General features: G+C 41.4%; 1 protein-coding gene across 1 annotated transcript; it reads left to right on the top strand.

The window, feature by feature from the left end:
* Nucleotides 1–3,299: 3,299 nt before the first annotated feature.
* On the top strand, nucleotides 3,300–4,220 carry LOC138365059 (uncharacterized). The gene is made up of 2 exons (XM_069325163.1): nucleotides 3,300–3,383; nucleotides 3,546–4,220. The coding sequence occupies exons 1-2, from the start codon at nucleotides 3,300–3,302 to the stop codon at nucleotides 4,218–4,220; spliced, it is 759 nt and encodes a 252-aa protein (XP_069181264.1).
* Nucleotides 4,221–21,131: the final 16,911 nt, after the last annotated feature.

The following is a 21,131-nucleotide window of genomic DNA, read 5'->3' as shown; positions in this document are numbered from 1 at the left end:
GTACTTCCCTGTTGGAGTGTGATAGCTAGAGGGCTGGTGGAGCGCTGAGGACTTTCCTGTTGGAGTGTGATAGCCAGAGGGCTGGTGGAGCGCTGAGTACTTCCCTGTTGGAGTGTGATAGCCAGAGGGCTGGTGGAGCGCTGAGGACTTCCCTGTTGGAGTGTGATAGCCAGAGGGCTGGTGGAGCGCTGAGGACTTTCCTGTTGGAGTGTGATAGCCAGAGGCTGGTGGAGCGCTGAGTACTTCCCTGTTGGAGTGTGATAGCTAGAGGGCTGGTGGAGCGCTGAGGACTTCCTGTTGGAGTGTGATAGCCAGAGGGCTGGTGGAGCGCTGAGGACTTTCCTGTTGGAGTGTGATAGCTAGAGGGCTGGTGGAGCGCTGAGGACTTTCCTGTTGGAGTGTGATAGCCAGAGGGCTGGTGGAGCGCTGAGTACTTCCCTGTTGGAGTGTGATAGCCAGAGGGCTGGTGGAGCGCTGAGGACTTTCCTGTTGGAGTGTGATAGCTAGAGGGCTGGTGGAGCGCTGAGGACTTTCCTGTTGGAGTGTGATAGCCAGAGGGCTGGTGGAGCGCTTCAGACCTCAATGTTTGGGTGTGCAAACCGGAAGGTTAGTTAAGCGTTGAGAACGTCACTATTGGAGTGTGCTAGCCAGAGGGCTAGTGGAGCGCTGAGGACTTTGCCGTTTGGGTGTGCTAACCAGAGGGTTGGTAGAGCTCAGGAAGACTTCACTGTTTGAGCGTGTTAAGAGTCGGCTAGTGGAGCGCTGGAAGACGTCACCATAACTGCAGCTAGCGTGAGGGTTAGTGTACGCTGAAGGCCTCGTTAGAGGAATGTAAATAGTGTCCGTCATCTTCGAAGATAGCTAGCGTGAGGGCTAGTAATGCTCTGTATGACCTCTAGTAGTGAATTGTATATAGTCGTGGTTGTAAATAATAAGAATGGTTATTTTCAAGTGCAGTTTCATTTCTTGCCTTAAAAATTACACTACATTTTCACTAAAGTTAGGGATCTCTGAACTTGAGTAGAATCGTATTAAAAGAACCCGGTTAAGGAGTACGTAACACTTTTGTTATTACGCAGAAGCTTCAGTCCCATCATAAGGTTGATTTCAAATGTTCTACTTTGAATGCTTGGTATATTTTAGTTCATTCCGCATGTTGGGAACTTTGGTGAATATAGGACAGCCATGTACAGTTCTGAGGTCTTCATTATGCATTTTTTCCAGTCTATCAATACTTTTGACATTTGCAGTACTAAAGCTGGTGCATGAAAGTCTATCAGAGACCATATATGCCAGGAACATCATTTTTGTTGTTTTAATATTATCAAAGTATTTAAGGCTGTACCCAACTGCAGTTCTGAGAGCCTTTTACATTGTTATTGTAGCTTTTTGATGGCAGTTAAGGTAAAGGGGACTGAAACACCAAGGTATTTGAAAGAAGAGAGACATAGTCTATTGGATAGTTAATTTTGTTGAGACTCTAATATCAATGTTAATCCATTCTCTTTCCTACTTCCTTTCCCCTCCGATTCACTCCCAACTATACTTCCCACTACACTCCCCTACACCCCATCTATTGGCCATAGTTAATATTTAAAGAGCTTCAAACATCTTGTCAAACGTTTTGTTCGTTGCCCAATCAATCTTCTCCTCCCATGGCTCGAAGATCACTGTGTTCATACACCTCGCATTCCTGTATCCCTCCCGAGTTTCATATTCCCGTAATCTGTGTAATTGTTTCAACTTCTCGCGCTCTTCAGTGTCTGTTTCTAATATTCCTTCACTGTCCCAATCCTTTATGTTCCTTACTTGTTCCGAAGAGAACGTGTTACCTTGCCTTCCCCGTGTGAGGAGGCCAGAGAGACCCTGGCCTCCACCGTGTGGGGAGGCCAGAGAGACCCTGCCTCCACCGTGTGGGGAGGCCAGAGAGACCCTGGCTTCCACCGTGTGGGGAGGCCAGAGAGACCCTGGCCTCCACCGTGTGGGAGGCCTAGAGAGACCCTGGCCTCCACACACGGGTCACACGGTGGAGGCCCGGGTCTGCCTGGCCTCCCCACACGGTGGAGGCCAGGGTCTCTCTAGGCCTCCCCACACGGTGGAGCCAGGGTCTCTCTGGCCTCCCCACACGGTGGAAGCCAGGGTCTCTCTGGCCTCCCCACACGGTGGAGGCCAGGGTCTCTCTGGCCTCCCCACACGGTGGAGGCCAGGGTCTCTCTGGCCTCCTCACACGGGGAAGGCAAGGTAACACGTTCTCTTCGGAACAAGTAAGGAACATAAAGGATTGGGACAGTGAAGGAATATTAGAAACAGACACTGAAGAGCGCGAGAAGTTGAAACAATTACACAGATTACGGGAATATGAAACTCGGGAGGGATACAGGAATGCGAGGTGTATGAACACAGTGATCTTCGAGCCATGGGAGGAGAAGATTGATTGGGCAACGAACAAAACGTTTGACAAGATGTTTGAAGCTCTTTAAATATTAACTATGGCCAATAGATGGGGTGTAGTGGGGAGTGTAGTGGGAAGTATAGTTGGGAGTGAATCGGAGGGGAAAGGAAGTAGGAAAGAGAATGGATTAACATTGATATTAGAGTCTCAACAAAATTAACTATCCAATAGACTATGTCTCTCTTCTTTCAAATACCTTGGTGTTTCAGTCCCCTTTACCTTAACTGCCATCAAAAAGCTACAATAACAATGTAAAAGGCTCTCAGAACTGCAGTTGGGTACAGCCTTAAATACTTTGATAATATTAAAACAACAAAAATGATGTTCCTGGCATATATAAGGTCTCTGATAGACTTTCATGCACCAGCTTTAGTACTGCAAATGTCAAAAGTATTGATAGACTGGAAAAAATGCATAATGAAGACCTCAGAACTGTACATGGCTGTCCTATATTCACCAAAGTTCCCAACATGCGGAATGAACTAAAATATACCAAGCATTCAAAGTAGAACATTTGAAATCAACCTTATGATGGGACTGAAGCTTCTGCGTAATAACAAAAGTGTTACGTACTCCTTAACCGGGTTCTTTTAATACGATTCTACTCAAGTTCAGAGATCCCTAACTTTAGTGAAAATGTAGTGTAATTTTTAAGGCAAGAAATGAAACTGCACTTGAAAATAACCATTCTTATTATTTACAACCACGACTATATACAATTCACTACTAGAGGTCATACAGAGCATTACTAGCCCTCACGCTAGCTATCTTCGAAGATGACGGACACTATTTACATTCCTCTAACGAGGCCTTCAGCGTAACACTAACCCTCACGCTAGCTGCAGTTATGGTGACGTCTTCCAGCGCTCCACTAGCCGACTCTTTAACACGCTCAAACAGTGAAGTCTTCCTGAGCTCTACCAACCCTCTGGTTAGCACACCCAAACGGCAAAGTCCTCAGCGCTCCACTAGCCCTCTGGCTAGCACACTCCAATAGTGACGTTCTCAACGCTTAACTAACCTTCCGGTTTGCACACCCAAACATTGAGGTCTGAAGCGCTCCACCAGCCCTCTGGCTATCACACTCCAACAGGAAAGTCCTCAGCGCTCCACCAGCCCTCTAGCTATCACACTCCAACAGGAAAGTCCTCAGCGCTCCACCAGCCCTCTGGCTATCACACTCCAACAGGGAAGTACTCAGCGCTCCACCAGCCCTCTGGCTATCACACTCCAACAGGAAAGTCCTCAGCGCTCCACCAGCCCTCTAGCTATCACACTCCAACAGGAAAGTCCTCAGCGCTCCACCAGCCCTCTGGCTATCACACTCCAACAGGAAAGTCCTCAGCGCTCCACCAGCCCTCTAGCTATCACACTCCAACAGGGAAGTACTCAGCGCTCCACCAGCCCTCTGGCTATCACACTCCAACAGGAAAGTCCTCAGCGCTCCACCAGCCCTCTGGCTATCACACTCCAACAGGGAAGTCCTCAGCGCTCCACCAGCCCTCTGGCTATCACACTCCAACAGGGAAGTACTCAGCGCTCCACCAGCCCTCTGGCTATCACACTCCAACAGGAAAGTCCTCAGCGCTCCACCAGCCCTCTAGCTATCACACTCCAACAGGGAAGTACTCAGCGCTCCACCAGCCCTCTAGCTATCACACTCCAACAGGGAAGTCCTCAGCGCTCCACCAGCCCTCTGGCTATCACACTCCAACAGGGAAGTCCTCAGCGCTCCACTAACCTTCTGGCTATCACACTCCAACATTGAAGTCCTAAACGCTCTACTAGCCCTCTGGATAGTACGTCTCAAGGTCGACCATAATACTTCTTCACCCCTCTGCTCACTCCCGTCTGTCACCCATCAGCGCTACCTCATCACCTCCCAGAACAGCAGACTAGAAGATGGGATCTGATATTTATGGGAGAGTCAATTGTTTACCTCGGAACCTGGATCATAGATGGCGCCGAGGTCCGTCACAAGAAGCAACTTTGAGTCAGTTGAACTGATAGAACTCATACGTAATAGAACTAGCGAGTCTAAATGAATTCAGCTACTGATATTGAAATGATGGGACTGTACGATGTATGTAAAGATGAAAGAGTGCAGCACTTCCTTCCACCTGTGCTATATAGATGGAATTGTTGATTTAATAATCTCCGATGAGGTCTGATAAAATCCTTGTATGCCTTCTGTAAAGCTTTTCTGCACTACTGCCAACAGAATGAGCGTGGGGTGCACAATAAACTAGCCGCCTCCGGCTGCAACTATATATCAATCAGGTGGAAGCTGGCGGCGCAAATGAACTGATGGGACGTAAGAAAGTACTCGTACCCTGTACGGGTAGATAAGTGGAATCCTCTAAAAGAGGATGTTGTGGAGGCCACCATCTACAACTTTAAGGACCAATCCGACCAAAAAAATTAATTCAGAGTAATTAAGATGAAACACAACACGTTCAAGGTTAAGTGGCAGGGCATAAAGAGATAGATCTTACTTCCCGTGTAAACTGATAGGTAAGTACACGCACACATACTCACACCCAGTTGATTGAAGATTGAGAGGCGGGAAAAGAGCCAAAGCTGGGTCCCCGAAAGCAAATCAATTAGGTGAGTACATACACCCAGCCTCGCAGCTGAGTGCACAGCGCTCTGGGGTTGTAGTCCTTAGGGCCCGGGCTCGATCCCCGGCGAAGGCGGAAATAGATGGGCAGAGTTTCTTTTCGCCCCTATTCCCAAATTTCACCTAGCAATAAATAGGTACTTGGGAGTTATACAGCTGCTACGGGCTGCTTCCTGGGATGTGTGTGCACGTGTGTTAAGAGAGATATATAAGTAGTAGACATAACAGAAGTATAATAGATTGGTTAGAAAGAGGTGGTCTAAGAGCTAAGAGCTCGATTCTGCAGATACGCGTAGTAAACTCACACACATACGCACGCTCTTCACTGATCCCAGGAGTGCCACTCGTCGCTCCCACAAGCTTCCTCACTTTACATCTAGACACTAAATAAAGACAGATAAATCCCATAGGACTTCTTGTCAGGCTCTCCCACACTTTATTGGTTTTCCCAGTTGGACACTTTGTCTTCAGTGTGCTACACGTTCCTTCTTCATGGAGCGTTAATGATTTAACAGCTGCATGTTTTGTGAATGTAAGAGAAGTATTGATGTGGCGGCGCTGAATGCCACAACACCAACTTTAGTTGTTGAAACATTATAAGTTGTTCCATAACTCTCTCTTCACATGTTACGTAAGAGAGTTGGTCTACGGGTCTTCAGGGGGAATGTTTATTGAAGTCGTTACGACTTTATATATATAGATTTCATCTCATGAAGTGTTTGTACATTAATATCACTCAGATGGTGATAAGTAATTATGTAAAACAAATATTTTATATAATACAATAAAATAATTTCCAGACTGGTCGATAATTGATTTATACAGATACTTGGTGAAGTTGGAAGGTACTTGAGATAAAGCCATAGATCACTAAGAACTCTATTTGACCCGGCCAGGATTCGAACCTATGACGTCCACGTACATAGAGGACATCAACCGTGAAGAGCTCAGTCAGTCAGGGTACTGTGCTTGTTCCAGTACTTTTTCTCATCCTCATATCGGACAAAGACAAGAACACAATCTATAATACTTTATCATTCTTTGGAGATGACACTAGGATTTTTATGAGAGTAGACAACATAGAGGATATGGCAAATCTCCAATCAGATGTAAATCAGGTCTTTTTATGGGCTCCAGAAAATAATTTTGTGTTTAATGAAGATAAGTTCCTGCTCCTGCGTTACGTAAAAACTCAAAATATAAAAACGGAAACCACGTACAAAACGCAGTCAAATCATAACATAGAACGAAAAGGCAATGTAGAGGATTTGGGAGTACTCATGTCGTAAGACTTTACCTTTTAAGAACACAATAAAGTAGCCGTCACAACAGCAAGAAAAATGACAGGTTGGATAACAAATACCTTTCAAACCAGAGATGCTATACCGATGATGATACTTTTCAAGACGCTAGTGCTCTCTAGAGTGGAGTACTGCTGCACAATGACAGCCCCTTTCACAGCTGGAAAAATTGGTAATCTGGAGAGCGTGCAGAGATCCTTTACTGCTAGAACCCAATCAGTAAAACATCTAAACATTTGGGAACGACAAAAATGCCTAAATCTGTATTCTTTTGAGCGCAGGAGGGAGAGATACATAATAATTCACAAGTGGAAAATAGTAGAGGGGCTGGTCCCATACCTACACACAGTGGGGAAAATGTCTCGTGGGTTTTATATTTATTTAGTTTATATTAATATACTAGCTGTACCCGGCCACGCGTTGCTGTGGCTCAGCAACGCGTGAACCACAGTAGCCTTCCCCTGTCTCCCAGTCCTCCCCAACATTGCCCCCTCCCCCATCTCCTTGTCTACTCAACCTTTCCCTACTCCCCTGTCCCCTCGTCCTTCCCACCATTCCCCCCCTCCCCCGTCCCTCTATCCTCCCCACCGTCCCCCACTCCAGCGTCCCCTCGTCCTCCTAACCATTCCCCACTCCACCGTCACCTCGTCCTCCCCACCATCTCCCACTTCCCCGTTACCATCGTCCTCCCTACCATCCCCCCCCTCCCCCATTTTACCAGCTTCCCCACCATCCTCCACTCTCCTGTTCTCTTGTCCTCACCACCATTCTCCATTCCCCTGTCTCCTCGTCCCCACCATCCCCACTCCCACGTCCCTTTATCCTTACACACCATTACCCACATCCCCTGTCCCCTCTTCCTCCCCACTATCCCCCACTCCCGTCCTATTGTCCTCCCCCACCATTCCCACTCCTCCGTCCAATGCGTTCCCAAATTAATCTGATGTTCCATCACTGAAATATAAGAAAAGTAGTTAAAAAAAGAAATGAAAAAAATGAAAAAATACAAAATAAACTATTCTCACAAAATGAACAGTATAGTAAACAACCCAACTCAAATCCAATGCAATGTCCCACAAAATTGTTAAATAAAATGAAAATAAATCAAATCTATTAAAATTAAATTTGTCAATGAAATCAGAAACTTGAAAATGGTATTGTAACATATTTAGTACAGCCTGTGCTGCTCTAACGTGCAACAGATGGCACTGTTTTTCAAAAATAGCATGTTTTTGCCTGTCATAGGTATGGCATCTATACTTAAACTCATGAACATGAATGGTATGGGAATCAACAAAGCTCAAATTCCAATGCAATGTCCCACAAAATAATTAATCAAAATATAAATAAAACAAAATCTATGAAAATTCAATTTGTGAATGCAATAGGGATACATTGAAGTGGATTTAGTATAGCATGTGTTGCTCTTATGTGCAACAGATGGCGCTGTTCCTTAAAAAAAAAAAATGTGTTTAAATGTCACAGGTGTGTCATTTATATAGTAGTATATAAAAACAGGCGCTTATTGAATGGAATGTTGAGTCAAAATTTCAAAGAAATTGGTAAAGAACTTTTGGAGATTACAGCAAGTGTTGCTCTTACGTCCAACAGATGGCACTGTTTATAAAAAAAAATCATGTTTGTTCCTATCACAGGTAAGACATGTATATAGTAGGTATATAAAAACACTCGCCTATTCGAATGCAACCTTGTGTCAAAATTTCAAAACAATCGGGTAAAGAGGTTTAAAAAATTTCCCTCACATGAAAAAAGCCATGAAAAACACAGTTTTTCAAACAAAGCATGTAACGCTTTCCCCATCACAGACGTGGCATCTATACAGCATGTATATAAAAACCCGGATGCAAATGGAAAGGTTATGTGAAAATTTAAAAGCAATCGGTGAAGAACTTTCGGAGATTAGCGATTATGAACAAACGAACATTTCCATTTTTATTTATATAGATATTTATAGTAAGTATGTACTTATATATAAGTATATGGCAGTTATATATATGTATATTTATATTTATATATAAATCTAACACTTGGAAGGGATCAGGATAAGGATTTGGGATGGGATGGGGAGGAATGGTGCCAAACCATTTGGACGGTCGGGGATTGAACGCCTAGGACTGCTACTGTGGCATTTAAATTACTAACTTACCTGAGAGTCTATATCCCTACATGTCAATGTTTGTGTATACTGGTAATGTGAGGATCATACAGAAGATAAGGGTAGCTGACACCACAAAATGCTGAAGGACAACTTTATTAATGTTGCATAATACGGCTATTGACATTCAATAATAGTAAGACAAAGCAATGAGGACAAAATGGGAGACCAGTGATCAGATGCATATTACAGACTGAAGGGTAGCCTTCTATTGAAGCGAAGGCTAAACAACACAGGTCAATTCCAACACAATGTCACACAAAATAATTCATTACAAATTAAAATAAATCGAAATCTATGAAAATTAAATTTATCAATGCAATTGGAAACATTGAAATGGAATTCGTAACATATTTATTATTGCAAGTGTGATGTTATTACGTGCAACAGATGGCACTGTTTTGGAAAAAAAACATGTTTTATCTGTCACAGGTGTGGCATCAATATAGTAGACATATAAAAACATTTGTATATTCGAATGGAACGTTGTGTTAGAATTTCAAAGCAATCAGTGAAGAACTTTCGGAGATTACAGCATTTGTAGCTCTTACATCCAACTGAAGGCGCTCATTTTCAAAAAAAGCATGTTTTTCCTGTCATAGGAGAGGCAAGTATATAGTAGGTATATAAAAATACGCGCCTATTCGAATGCAACGTTGTGTCAAAGTTTCATAGCAATCAGTAAAGTGGTTCCGAAGATTTCCCTCACATGAAAAAAACATGAAAAAACATAGTTTTTCAAAAAGCATGTTTTTTTCCGTCACAGACGTGATATCTATATAATATGTATATAAAAACCTGCTCCAATGAGAATGGAACGTTGTGTGAAAATTTCAAAGCAATCGGTGAAGAACTTTCGGAGATTAGCGATTTTGAACAAACGAACATTTTCATTTTTATTTATATAGATTGATTTTTTTTTGTGACATTGTGTTGGAATTGAGCTGTGTTGTTTACCATACTATTCATTTCGTAAGTATAAGTATAGATGCGATACCTGTGACAGGTAAAACTATGCATTTCTTGAAAAACAGCGCCATCTGTTACATGTAAGAGGAACAAACATGCTATACTAGATATGTTACAATTCCATTTCACTCTTTGTGATTGCATTGATAAATTGAATTTTCCTAGATTTTGATATATTTTCTTTTGATTTAATTATTTTGTTTGAATTGCATTGAAATTGAACTGTGTTGCTTACCAAACCGGTCATTTCGTGAGAATTGTTTATTTTTATATTTTTTCATATTTTCATTTCATTTTTAACTGTTTTTCTTATATTTCAGTGATAGGAACATCATATCACTTGATGTTCCCAATTTTCTGATGTGAACATCAGACCATTTGGGAAGGCATCAGATGAGGAAGTGGGGAATGGTGGGGATGACGAGGGGATGGAAGTCAGAGATGGTGGCGAGGACGAGGGGAACAAGGCAGGGGGTAATGAGGGGAAGGAAGAAGGAACGGGGGAGTTTTGGATGGTGGGGATGAGGTGATGGGGAAATGGAGAACGGTGGGGAGGATAAAGGGACAGGGAAATGGGGGCATGCTAGGGAGGAAGAGGGTATGTTGGAGTGGGGAATAGTTGGGAGGATGAGGGGCCGGTGGAGTGGGGAATGGTTGGGTGGCTGTGAGACGGGTGTGGGGGGGGGGGAATGGTGGAGAGGATTGTGGGACAGGGAATGTTACTTGGCTCAGCAACGCACATGTGTTGCTGAGGCCACAGCAACACGTGGCCGGGAGTAGTGTAATATGTGACTAGAACCGCGCGCGCCATCTGCCCAGGTGGCTCTCTTGAGAGCCAGCTGGGCAGGTGGTGCGCAGGTGTCTAGTCACAAAGGGTTTGGGGGGATTTTCCCGGAAGTTTGGCGCGTGTCGGACGCGTGTGAGCGTCCGGTGTTTGGGTATGCGGTCAGGAAAGATGGGAGGTCATGTTGTTGGGGGTGTAGGAGAGTATGTGGTAGAGTAAGAAATACAAGGATATGAGTGGAATATGTGGAAAGCGTAGTTAAATATGTATGTGTGTTTGCCGTAGACTTAATCCTGTGTGTAGATAAAAGTTTTGATTAAAAGAAGATAGTAAGTAAGCTATGTAGAGGCTGTGTGCAGGTGTGAGGGGTCCCAACATAGGCGGATATGTTGTTTGGGGTGGGGGATGGGTGAGGGAGGGGTGAGGGAAGGGTGAGGGTAGCTTCCCCTCGGTGTGAGAGTGCTTAGGGCCATTTGTGGTTTGTGGTTTTTGACAGGCATTATTCTTTTCTTCGAGAGAGCAGAGTCCAGGAGGAGATGAGAGCTACAGCAGGAGGGATGTGGTCCATTTACCCTTAATCGTTTTTTCATGTCTATTTTCTTCGAGTTATGCAGCTGTGTTTGGTCCCCCCCCCCCCCCCCGGCGTGAGAGTGCTTAGGGTCATTTGTTGTTTTTTGACATCCATTATTTTCTTGGAGCTATGCACACAGCCGGAAGTGAGAGAGGAGGAGGGTAGGAGCGAGCAGACCATTTACCCTTAATCGTTTTTTCAAGTCTATTTTCTTCGAGTTATGCAACTGTGTTTGGTGATGATCCATGAGGGTAATAGTTCCTCCATGGTGGGAAGTGTGGAGGAGGAGGAGGAGGAGGAGGAGGAGGAGGAGGAGGAGGAGGAGGAGGAGGAGGAGGAGGAGGAGGAGGAGGAGGAGAAAGAGAGAGCAGTCACTCTTAAGTTGTGAATGAGATGAGGCAACAGTTGGTGGAGAAGGTCTGTTTTATGTAACATTGCATGGGAGTGTATAGGTGACAGACCTGGACGGATGTGAACCATTATCCACTTACCCTTAAGCTTTTTTCAAAGTCCGCAGAGGGGTGTGTGTACTGCCCAATGGTCAGAGGGTAACTGAAGAGCATTTCCAAGTAGCTGGTTATATCTTCCCCTCCCAGAGAGTACGCAATGACTGCCATTACTTCCTCAGACACGGGCGGAAGTGGTCAGGTATCCATTACCCACTGCGTTTCGTTAAGGAAAGGGAGATGTAGCTACGGTCAGCGACTCCGTCTGTTCCACTTACCACCCCCCTCTCTCTCTCTCTCTCTCTCTCTCTCCCTTAGGTGAGCAATGTTTCCCACATACAAAGTAAACATATATAAGACAATGCGGAAAAACATAGTTTTGATACTATTATTAAATTGACTTGTTCATTATCCTCGAGTTCAACACTCACACTCTCTCTCTCTCTCTCTCTCTATCCCTTAGGCGAGCAATGTTCCCCACATACAAAGTAAACATATATAAGACAATGCGGAAAAACATAGTTTTGATACTATTATTAAATTGACTTGTTCATTATCCTCGAGTTCAACACACACTCTCTTTCTCTCTAAGACCTACATTATCCAATGTAAACAGACCGGATGAGACGATAGTGAAATAGCTCTGGGTTATGTCTGTTTTCAGTTCTTATAACATTTGAAAATGTATGCGTGGTTACTCATTCCGTCTCGTTAGGGTCTGACCTTGTGTCTTTCCATATGCAGGCGATGAGTCACAATAACGTGGCTGAAGTATCGTGTACCGAAGTATCACATATCGACTTGAGAATGGTCCAGGACGGACCGAAACGTCGTCGTCCCTTCAACTTCTAGTGTGTGGTCTGGTCAACGTCTTTCCATAGCGCGAGTTTTCACTCACCATCAGCCATTAGTGATCGTTCGATCCAGCAGAAAAAAAACAGAGACTGCTGACTGTGTGACAGTTTCAGCCCTCTGTAACGTAACGTAACGTAACGTGGAAATCATCATCATCATCATCATCATCTTTCTGTCTGATGTCCAAATAACATTTTTGTAAATTTAATTTTTAACAAAGGTGAGCCACCAGTCCACGAACTAAGAGGGGAGAGGTGTTCACCACACCTACAAATTCTAATATATTGTTTTGTTAACTGCGTGATCCCAACATATACCTCCTGATCTCTTGTTCTACCTCACACTAGTCAATAAACACAATTTTGTGCCATTTCTTGACTAAAATAGCACTCCAAAAACATCTATGCCCTTTTTATTTTAAAATTGTTAGCTCTAGTTATGACTGTTTTAGCAGTCTATCTGATAGAAAAAACAGAGACTAGTGATATTACAGACTACACATAAGGGGCATAACTGGCTGACCCCTCACAGTGTTCAAGAGAGAACTGGATAAGCACCTCCAAAGGATACCTGATCAACCAGGCTGTGACTCGTACGTCAGGCTGCGAGCAGCCGCATCCAACAGCCTGGTTGATCAGTCCGGCAACCAGGAGTCTGGTCGACGACCGGGCCGCGGGGACGATAAGCCCCGGAAGCACCTCAAGGTAACCTCAAGGTAGTGTTAGCATAATAGGTGAAAAATAGTTAATTTTTCTCTTATTACGTTTTATTCAATAACTGGTAGACATAACATAAGTCACATATTTATATTGGTAAAACATAATAACTGACAGACATAACACACAGCATAATGCAGTCACATGGTGTTAGCATAATAGGTGAAAAATATTTGATCTTTCTCTTATTACGTTTTATTCAATAACTGGTAGACATAACACATCATAATGTAACCACATGGAGATAACATAACATAACATATCACATTGTCATAATGCAGTTACATGACTACTAGATATCAGCGGAGTTTCAAAAAGTTTTTTTTAGCTTTAGGCTTAGATTTTAGATTTTTTTTAGGTTTTTCTATAGTCAGACGATTGTCACTTCGTTTAATCTGTCGTTTGGGTGGGGGAGGTGCTATTATTTCACGCTCAACCTCGGTATCACTATCACTGTCACTGGTGGTATCAATATAGCTGGATCTAATAAGATCGTCCCCAACTCGTATTCTTCGCAGTGGGGTAAAGTTTTCGTCATTACTGCTTATTATCACCGTCTGAGTCATGGTGTTACACTCATCACGACCTCTAACCCGAGATGTGGCTTTGTGTGAACTTAGTTTAGAGTTGTGGGTTGTGGAGGAGGAGGGGTGTGAGCTGGGTTTACGGTCAAGGTTTGTAGACGTGCCTTGGAGTGAACTAAGTTGGGGGTTGAGGAAAAGATTCATATCAATATCTGTAAGCAATCCACGTTGCTGGCTGTCTGTAAGCATTATACGCTCATCCAGTAAGGCTTCTACATTCAAATCATTTTCGGTCTGAGTAGCGGGGTTATCCTCTGAGAGAAAAATAGCGGCAAACACCGCATCAAGACCTTCACTCATAGTCAAGAGATCTGGATACTCACCCCCCCCCCCCCCTGTGAAATATCCACACTCATTCTGACAACTTCTTCTTCAGTCCTATTATTGCTAGTAGTACTACTAGTAGTAGTGTCACTACCTACTCTACACCCCCCAGTTAAAAGGCTGGGGGACAGCCCCTCTTCAACGGTATTCATAAAATATAATGAGTTATTCCCCCTCTGATCAGCAGTTGGACCAGCGAGTACACAATGAGAGATGGTGTTACTACTACTTTTATCACCACGATCTCCATCAGCAGGAGCAGTAGCGGGTGTGGCAGTGGTGTGTGTAGGGAGACAAGCACTTGCGGTGCGTGTGGCACCAGCAGGGGTGACACCAGCTGCGCCTTGGTCGCTACGGTCACCAGCACCAACGTGGGAGGGGGGCTATCACCGTAGTCGACTGGAGTAGGGGGGGAGGACACAACCACCTCCCTGGTGTTTGTGTGTATGTGTGTGTTTCCCAAGAATATGAAAATATTCCCTCCGGAGGTGGTGTTGGTGGTGCTGCTGCTGCTGCTCACACCGCGGCTGCTAGCTTTCTCCAGGTAATCTAAAAAAAAAGTTTACATTACTAGCATAACACACACACACACACACACACACACACACACACACACACACACACTCACTCTTCCCATTATTGTTATTATTTGTTACATCAACATTACCAAACAACAAGAAGAAGCATCTTAGCACAATATAACTCGACTTAAGGGAAACATACCACGTATTATTGCTAGGGCTTGACCTAAGCGCTCATCACCATCTGAGTGAGGAGGAGAGGCTACACCGGCGGCAGAGACTCCTGCGGACATCTTGGATTGGTGGGTGGGTGGATGGAGTGTTTACCCTACCAGGTCAGGGGCGAGCTATATACCCCCTTTCAAGAGGGTGCCTCCTTACCACACACCTCCACCTCCCACAGCGTTAATAATAATAATAAAAATAATTAATAAGGATAATATAAAAGAATCAACTTTAGATTTGTTTATTAATAGATAATATGAAGAAGTAGATGTACTACATCTCCTCGACATACAGGACATTTGTCACATCTTGTTACACAATCCAAACATATTACCATATGCCTACACGGAATGAAAATAGTGTTTATTTCTTGAGTGAAACACACCTTGCAATAAAACCTAGCTACACCAGGCATTGCATTCTCTTCCGCCCGTTCATCTACCTCCACTACCGGGGGAACTGGGCGGGGGAAAATAACACCTTGGGACGATAATACTTCTAAGGGAGATTCAGTTACCGCATCTGTGTCCTCACTTTCATCCACTCCATCTAAAAACCATAACAACACCTCTTCACAGTTAGATTCCCCAAGGAGAGGTAATATATAATTTTTAATCTTGAAGTATTCTCTTAGCACAGCTCGCAGGGCGATGTATGGAAATCTCACTGTAGCAGCGAGTCCATTGAAATAATCAAGTCCATGCAGGAGCGCGTTAATCAGTGTTTCGTCAATGAGTTTTGTCAGTCGAGGAGGGGAGAAAGGGACCGCATTTTTAATGAAAGCCCGATCCTTCTTCAAGTTTAAGTAGATGCAGTCGGGGTAATAACGGGCGTGGAGCGTCCAGGGGTCGTCCGAAGATATGAAGTTAACAAGTCCACCACCACAATAAAAGCATCGTATATGGTCTCCAACTCCTAAGAAAAAAGAAAAATATATAAATATTTTTTTATAAATAAATAAATAAATGAGAAAGTAAATACTAGTACGTCTCAAAGAGACTTGGCTCGTGTGATTACATGAAGACAATAATAATAATAATAATAATAATAATAATAATAATAATAATAATAATAATAATAATAATAATAATAATAATAATAATAATAATATCTTTCACTGCTCACCACAAGAGAAAAAACCAGCACATGACAATTCTGCTGGAGACTGACCACACATATCAGGCCAGATGATTCCAAATGATGCCAAACGAGACTTATACTCCACCATCTCCGGGTATATGGGCATAGAGAATGGTAGAATTCCCGAGATTTCCCCGCTCCATTCCACAGCACCTACAATTATTTAACAAATAATAATAATAATAATAATATATATATATATATATATATATATATATATATATATATATATATATATATATATATATATATATATATATATATATATATATATATATATATATATATATATATATATATATATATATATGTCGTACCTAGTAGCCAGAACTCACTTCTCAGCCTACTATGCAAGGCCCGATTTGCCTAATAAGCCAAGTTTTCATGAATTAATGTTTTTTCGTCTACCTAACCTACCTAACCTAACCTAACCTAGCTTTTTTTGGCTACCTAACCTAACCTTACCTATATATATAGGTTAGGTTAGGTTAGGTAGGGTTGGTTAGGTTCGGTCATATATCTACGTTAATTTTAACTACAGTAAAAAAAAATAGACCTCATACATAGTGAAAAGGGAACCTTTATCATTTCAAAAGAAAAAAATTAAAGTAAATATATTAATTCAGGAAAACTTGTCTTATTAGGCAAATCGGGCCTTGAATAGTAGGCTGAGAAGTGAGTTCTGGCTACTAGGTACGACATATATATATATATATATATATATATATATATATTTATATATATATATATATATATATATATATATATATATATATATATATATATATATATGTATATATATATATATATATATATATATATATATATATATATATATATATATATATATATATATATATATATATATATATGGGGGGATACATAAGGGATAAACATAGGGGCTGCAGAAGGCTTATTGGCCCATACGAGGCATCTCCTATCTAAACACAAAGATTACTCCAGTGTAATTGGCCTGTTATGTTGGACATTGTCTTCTGTGTTGGCATCGATATGTTCTTGTCTTGTCCTTACTCTCATGGTGGGTAGAGTAAATAGTTCCGTGATTTGGGTGTTCATGGTAGGTCGCTCTATTCTTATGTGAATTGCCTCAAGAATTTGTAATCTTCTTGAATCTTGGGTTTTGTCTATTATGCAAGTATTCTTGTTCAACATTTCTCTTGTTAGAGTAATGTCATGGGCTTGTCTCATGTGATTCCTAGGAATCACATGAGACAAGCCCATGACATTACTCTAACAAGAGAAATGTTGAACAAGAATACTTGCATAATAGACAAAACCCAAGATTCAAGAAGATTACAAATTCTTGAGGCAATTCACATAAGAATAGAGCGACCTACCATGAACACCCAAATCACGGAACTATTTACTCTACCCACCATGAGAGTAAGGACAAGACAAGAACATATCGATGCCAACACAGAAGACAATGTCCAACATAACAGGCCAATTACACTGGAGTAATCTTTGTGTTTAGATAGGAGATGCCTCGTATGGGCCAATAAGCCTTCTGCAGCCCCTATGTTTATCCCTTATGTATCCCCCCATGTTTTTCACCTTCACTATATATATATATATATATATATATACGCTCACCATTCCTATAAACGCAACATGAACGATAACTATGTGTTCAAACACACACACACATACACACACAATCTTATTATCAAGCTATTCACAATGACTATACAACCAACGTTATTCACAGAGACTAAGAGATAACACTTAATTGTGATGGGTACTTACAACTGTTAGCTGAATTTCCCACTCTTTCCAGTTGCAGGACGGAATAGGTGAAATTCAATCCATAGGCATAGACCATGTTGCTTAGCGCAATGCTGACATTTTCAGTGCGTTTACCACTGATGAAAGGACAGTGTGGTGCTGCAGCTACATGTCGACTGCGAGGGGTGTCCTCCCCCATAACCCACCCTCCAATTAACGCATAACAGAAACTGCATATGCAGTAATCCACGGATTTGGTGAAGTAGAATCCGTCACTGGCTAAATCCTGGGGCAAAAGCCAGTCAAGACGCCATCCCACAAAAGTGTCTAGCCTCATCTGCTCACAACGCAATCGTTCCATGCTGCGGAAAGTTTTGGTGCGAAAGACGTCTATGCTTGGTCGAAGACTCAAAATTATGGTAAAGGTTTGACCGTTCCCGGCCTATTTATCCTCGAGAATGAGGTGACGCATTTCGCTACATATTCATTGAGAAATCTATGTATTAGCTTAAAGGTAAACCCAACTAGTTTAAGCAGTGCTGGTAGGAAAGATGAAATAGTCAGCTTCGCGTGGATTTGAAAAAAAAAAAATCTAATCTGTTCTATTCAGTAGTGGATTAAAGTTTACACACACTCTAAACACTCGCCCAGGGAGAGTAGTTTTTGTTGGAGATAAATATGTTATATATATATATATATATATATATATATATATATATATATATATATATATATATATATATATATATATATATATATATATATATATATATATATATATATATATATATATATAAATATATATATATATATATATATATATATATATATATATATATATATATATATATATATATATATATATATATATATATATATGTCGTACCTAGTAGCCAGAACGCACTTCTCAGCCTACTATGCAAGGCCCGATTTGCCTAATAAGCCAAGTTTTCATGAATTAATTGTTTTTCGACTACCTAACCTACCTAACTTAACCTAACCTAACTTTTTCGGCTACCTAACCTAACTTAACCTATAAAGATAGGTTAGGTTAGGTTAGGTAGGGTTGGTTTGGTTCGGTCATATAACTACGTTAATTTTAACTCCAATAAAAAGAAATTGACCTCATACATTATGAAATGGGTAGCTTTATCATTTCATAAGAAAAAAATTAGAGAAAATATATTAATTCATGAAAACTTGGCTTATTAGGCCAATCGGGCCTTGCATAGTAGGCTGAGAAGTGCGTTCTGGCTACTAGGTACGACATATATATATATATATATATATATATATATATATATATATATATATATATATATATATATATATATATATATATATATATATATATATATATATATATATATATATATATACAGCACCGCCTTAGACTAATTTCTATAGTGAACGAGATGTGAAGGGATATACCAAGCTCTCCTCAACTTAGAAAAAAAATCGTAGCGTGGTGCAAAGTCAATATAAAACCTCATTGTTGAGATTATAGTATTACACCTATCCTACTGCTAGAATGGACTATAATCCACGTTTATTAAATAATAATAAATAAATAATATAAAATACGTAGCAACGGAGTATGGTTAATCATTAACTGGAAACTATCCTGGGAGCATGCGCGCACGCGCGCCACACGATAAGGATAAAAGGGGGTGGGTAGATCACACTAATTCATTACTGCCCGCTCATCGCACCCCTGTGTTTCATCTATATTGCGTTGGGGGGGGGGGAAATGAACTCCATAGCCAAAATTAAATCTGTAGAAATTCATCACGGATACATGACGGATGAGGAGTTTAACCATCGAGAGTGCTGCATTGTCTACTCTGTAAATTGTATATCATGCTCCCCCTACGGCATGTCGCAGGACATTGCTGTTAAGTATTCTCACGCCAGCGCTTACGCCAGAACGCAATTGTATAATCTAAAGAGATGCATCAGAGAAGACCGTCCAACACCGGCATCCATTCACATCAGCAGAGACAGTCAAGGACCAAGCATAATAGCCTTGGCAACTCAGTATGGATTAGGGAACCCTATTGAGAGGAATGATATTGCTCAAGCCATTACCGATAAATCAAAGGATTACTCTATGGTTAAAGGTTTGCGTGCTGATACGAAAGAAAAACCACTTGTTATACTTGACGAAATCATTAGAAGAACTCTTATTGTATATTGAAGATACTGAGGAGATCAAGAAAGTTATTCTTCCTTGGGGTGTAAGTATGTCAGGTCGGTGTGAAGATGCAGAGTAGGAAAGTACTCACCTCCCCATTATTCAAAATATGCAGGGGAGTTTAAAACCTTATAACGTCAAAGTGATTTTAGTCCGTCCCAGGGAAACAGGGACGAAACAAAACAGGAAACCCACTAACCTTCGCATGACCGTATAAAGGGGTGGCTGCTCTCCGCTCTCCGACTCATTTCCTCTACTCTACTCATCAGATAAGATGTTGACGACTGTAGCCGGCAGCCTTTCATCTTTTTCGGAGTACTCTTACTCCGACTGCATCATCTACGATATGGACGCCAGTAGCGTGATGATGAGTGGGGTCGTTGAAGAATTATGGACTCGTTATCCCTATGCTCGCATTCATCGGAGCAAACTACCCTACAAAAATCGTGCAGAGAGAAGAGACCGAGCCCTGCCTGGAGAGATTGTCTATGGTGAACCCCCTCAATTCAACAATCGAATTGGTGATGACCCTCATCTACCTCATCTCATCGGATTAATAACACATCACACCGGAGGGAAATCATCTAAACCCCTGAACATGTCGATGAAGGAAATCAAGACATTATATGCTGCTGACCCTCACTACTACAGTGGCTTTCAGTTGGATACAGAAGAAATGCGTCGCTATTGGTTTACAAAATCTTTGCGTAAGGCCTTTGCAGTCATCTTAACAAGAGAAGAAGAATATAAAATTAATCGCATAATTTTCCCTTTTGGACTTGGGATGGGCTGTGGTCAGTACTGGAAGAGCTACAATCAAGAAGTATGGAGACTGAAATATCTACCCATAATGATGAAGTTGGAGTAGCATTACCAGCGTCGCGGGTTGAAATTTGTGATGGTTGACTCCGCAAGCAATGCAATCCCAGCAGCATTGCCTACACACTGTGTGCTTACACATAAGTTAAGTGAAGGAGTTGCCTCTGCTTATCATCGGATGAAGAACAACAACTTGAACGCAGATGTGGTCGAAGCTGGAGGTGAACCTACAAAACCCCCTTGCAAAGCCGTGCCTATAATAGACCTTACAGGAGATATCGAACTCATTGATTTAACAGTCGACTAGAAATATATATATATATATATATATATATATATATATATATATATATATATATATATATATATATATATATATATATATATATATATATATATATATATATATATATATATATATATATATATATATATATATAACTATTGTTACCATTTTTCCCTGCTTGCAATTAATAATAATAAAAAAATAATATTATACTCTGTGTTTATCTTCCCACTTTAACAAACAGTTGACTGCGTTTATAGATGTAATAGAGGAATGAAAAGAGTAAATGGTAACTCTATACTGTATATAATTCTTACATCCGCATACTTGCGTTTAATAACTGACGAGATGTGTTCAAGGTATATGCTTCATAAGCTATCCAGTCTTAAAGACTGCAAAGTA

Source organism: Procambarus clarkii, chromosome 15, assembly GCF_040958095.1.
Source record: "Procambarus clarkii isolate CNS0578487 chromosome 15, FALCON_Pclarkii_2.0, whole genome shotgun sequence".
Taxonomy (NCBI): domain Eukaryota; kingdom Metazoa; phylum Arthropoda; class Malacostraca; order Decapoda; family Cambaridae; genus Procambarus; species Procambarus clarkii.
Note: the sequence above shows the minus strand (reverse complement) of the source record. Positions and strands in the feature narration are given on the sequence as shown.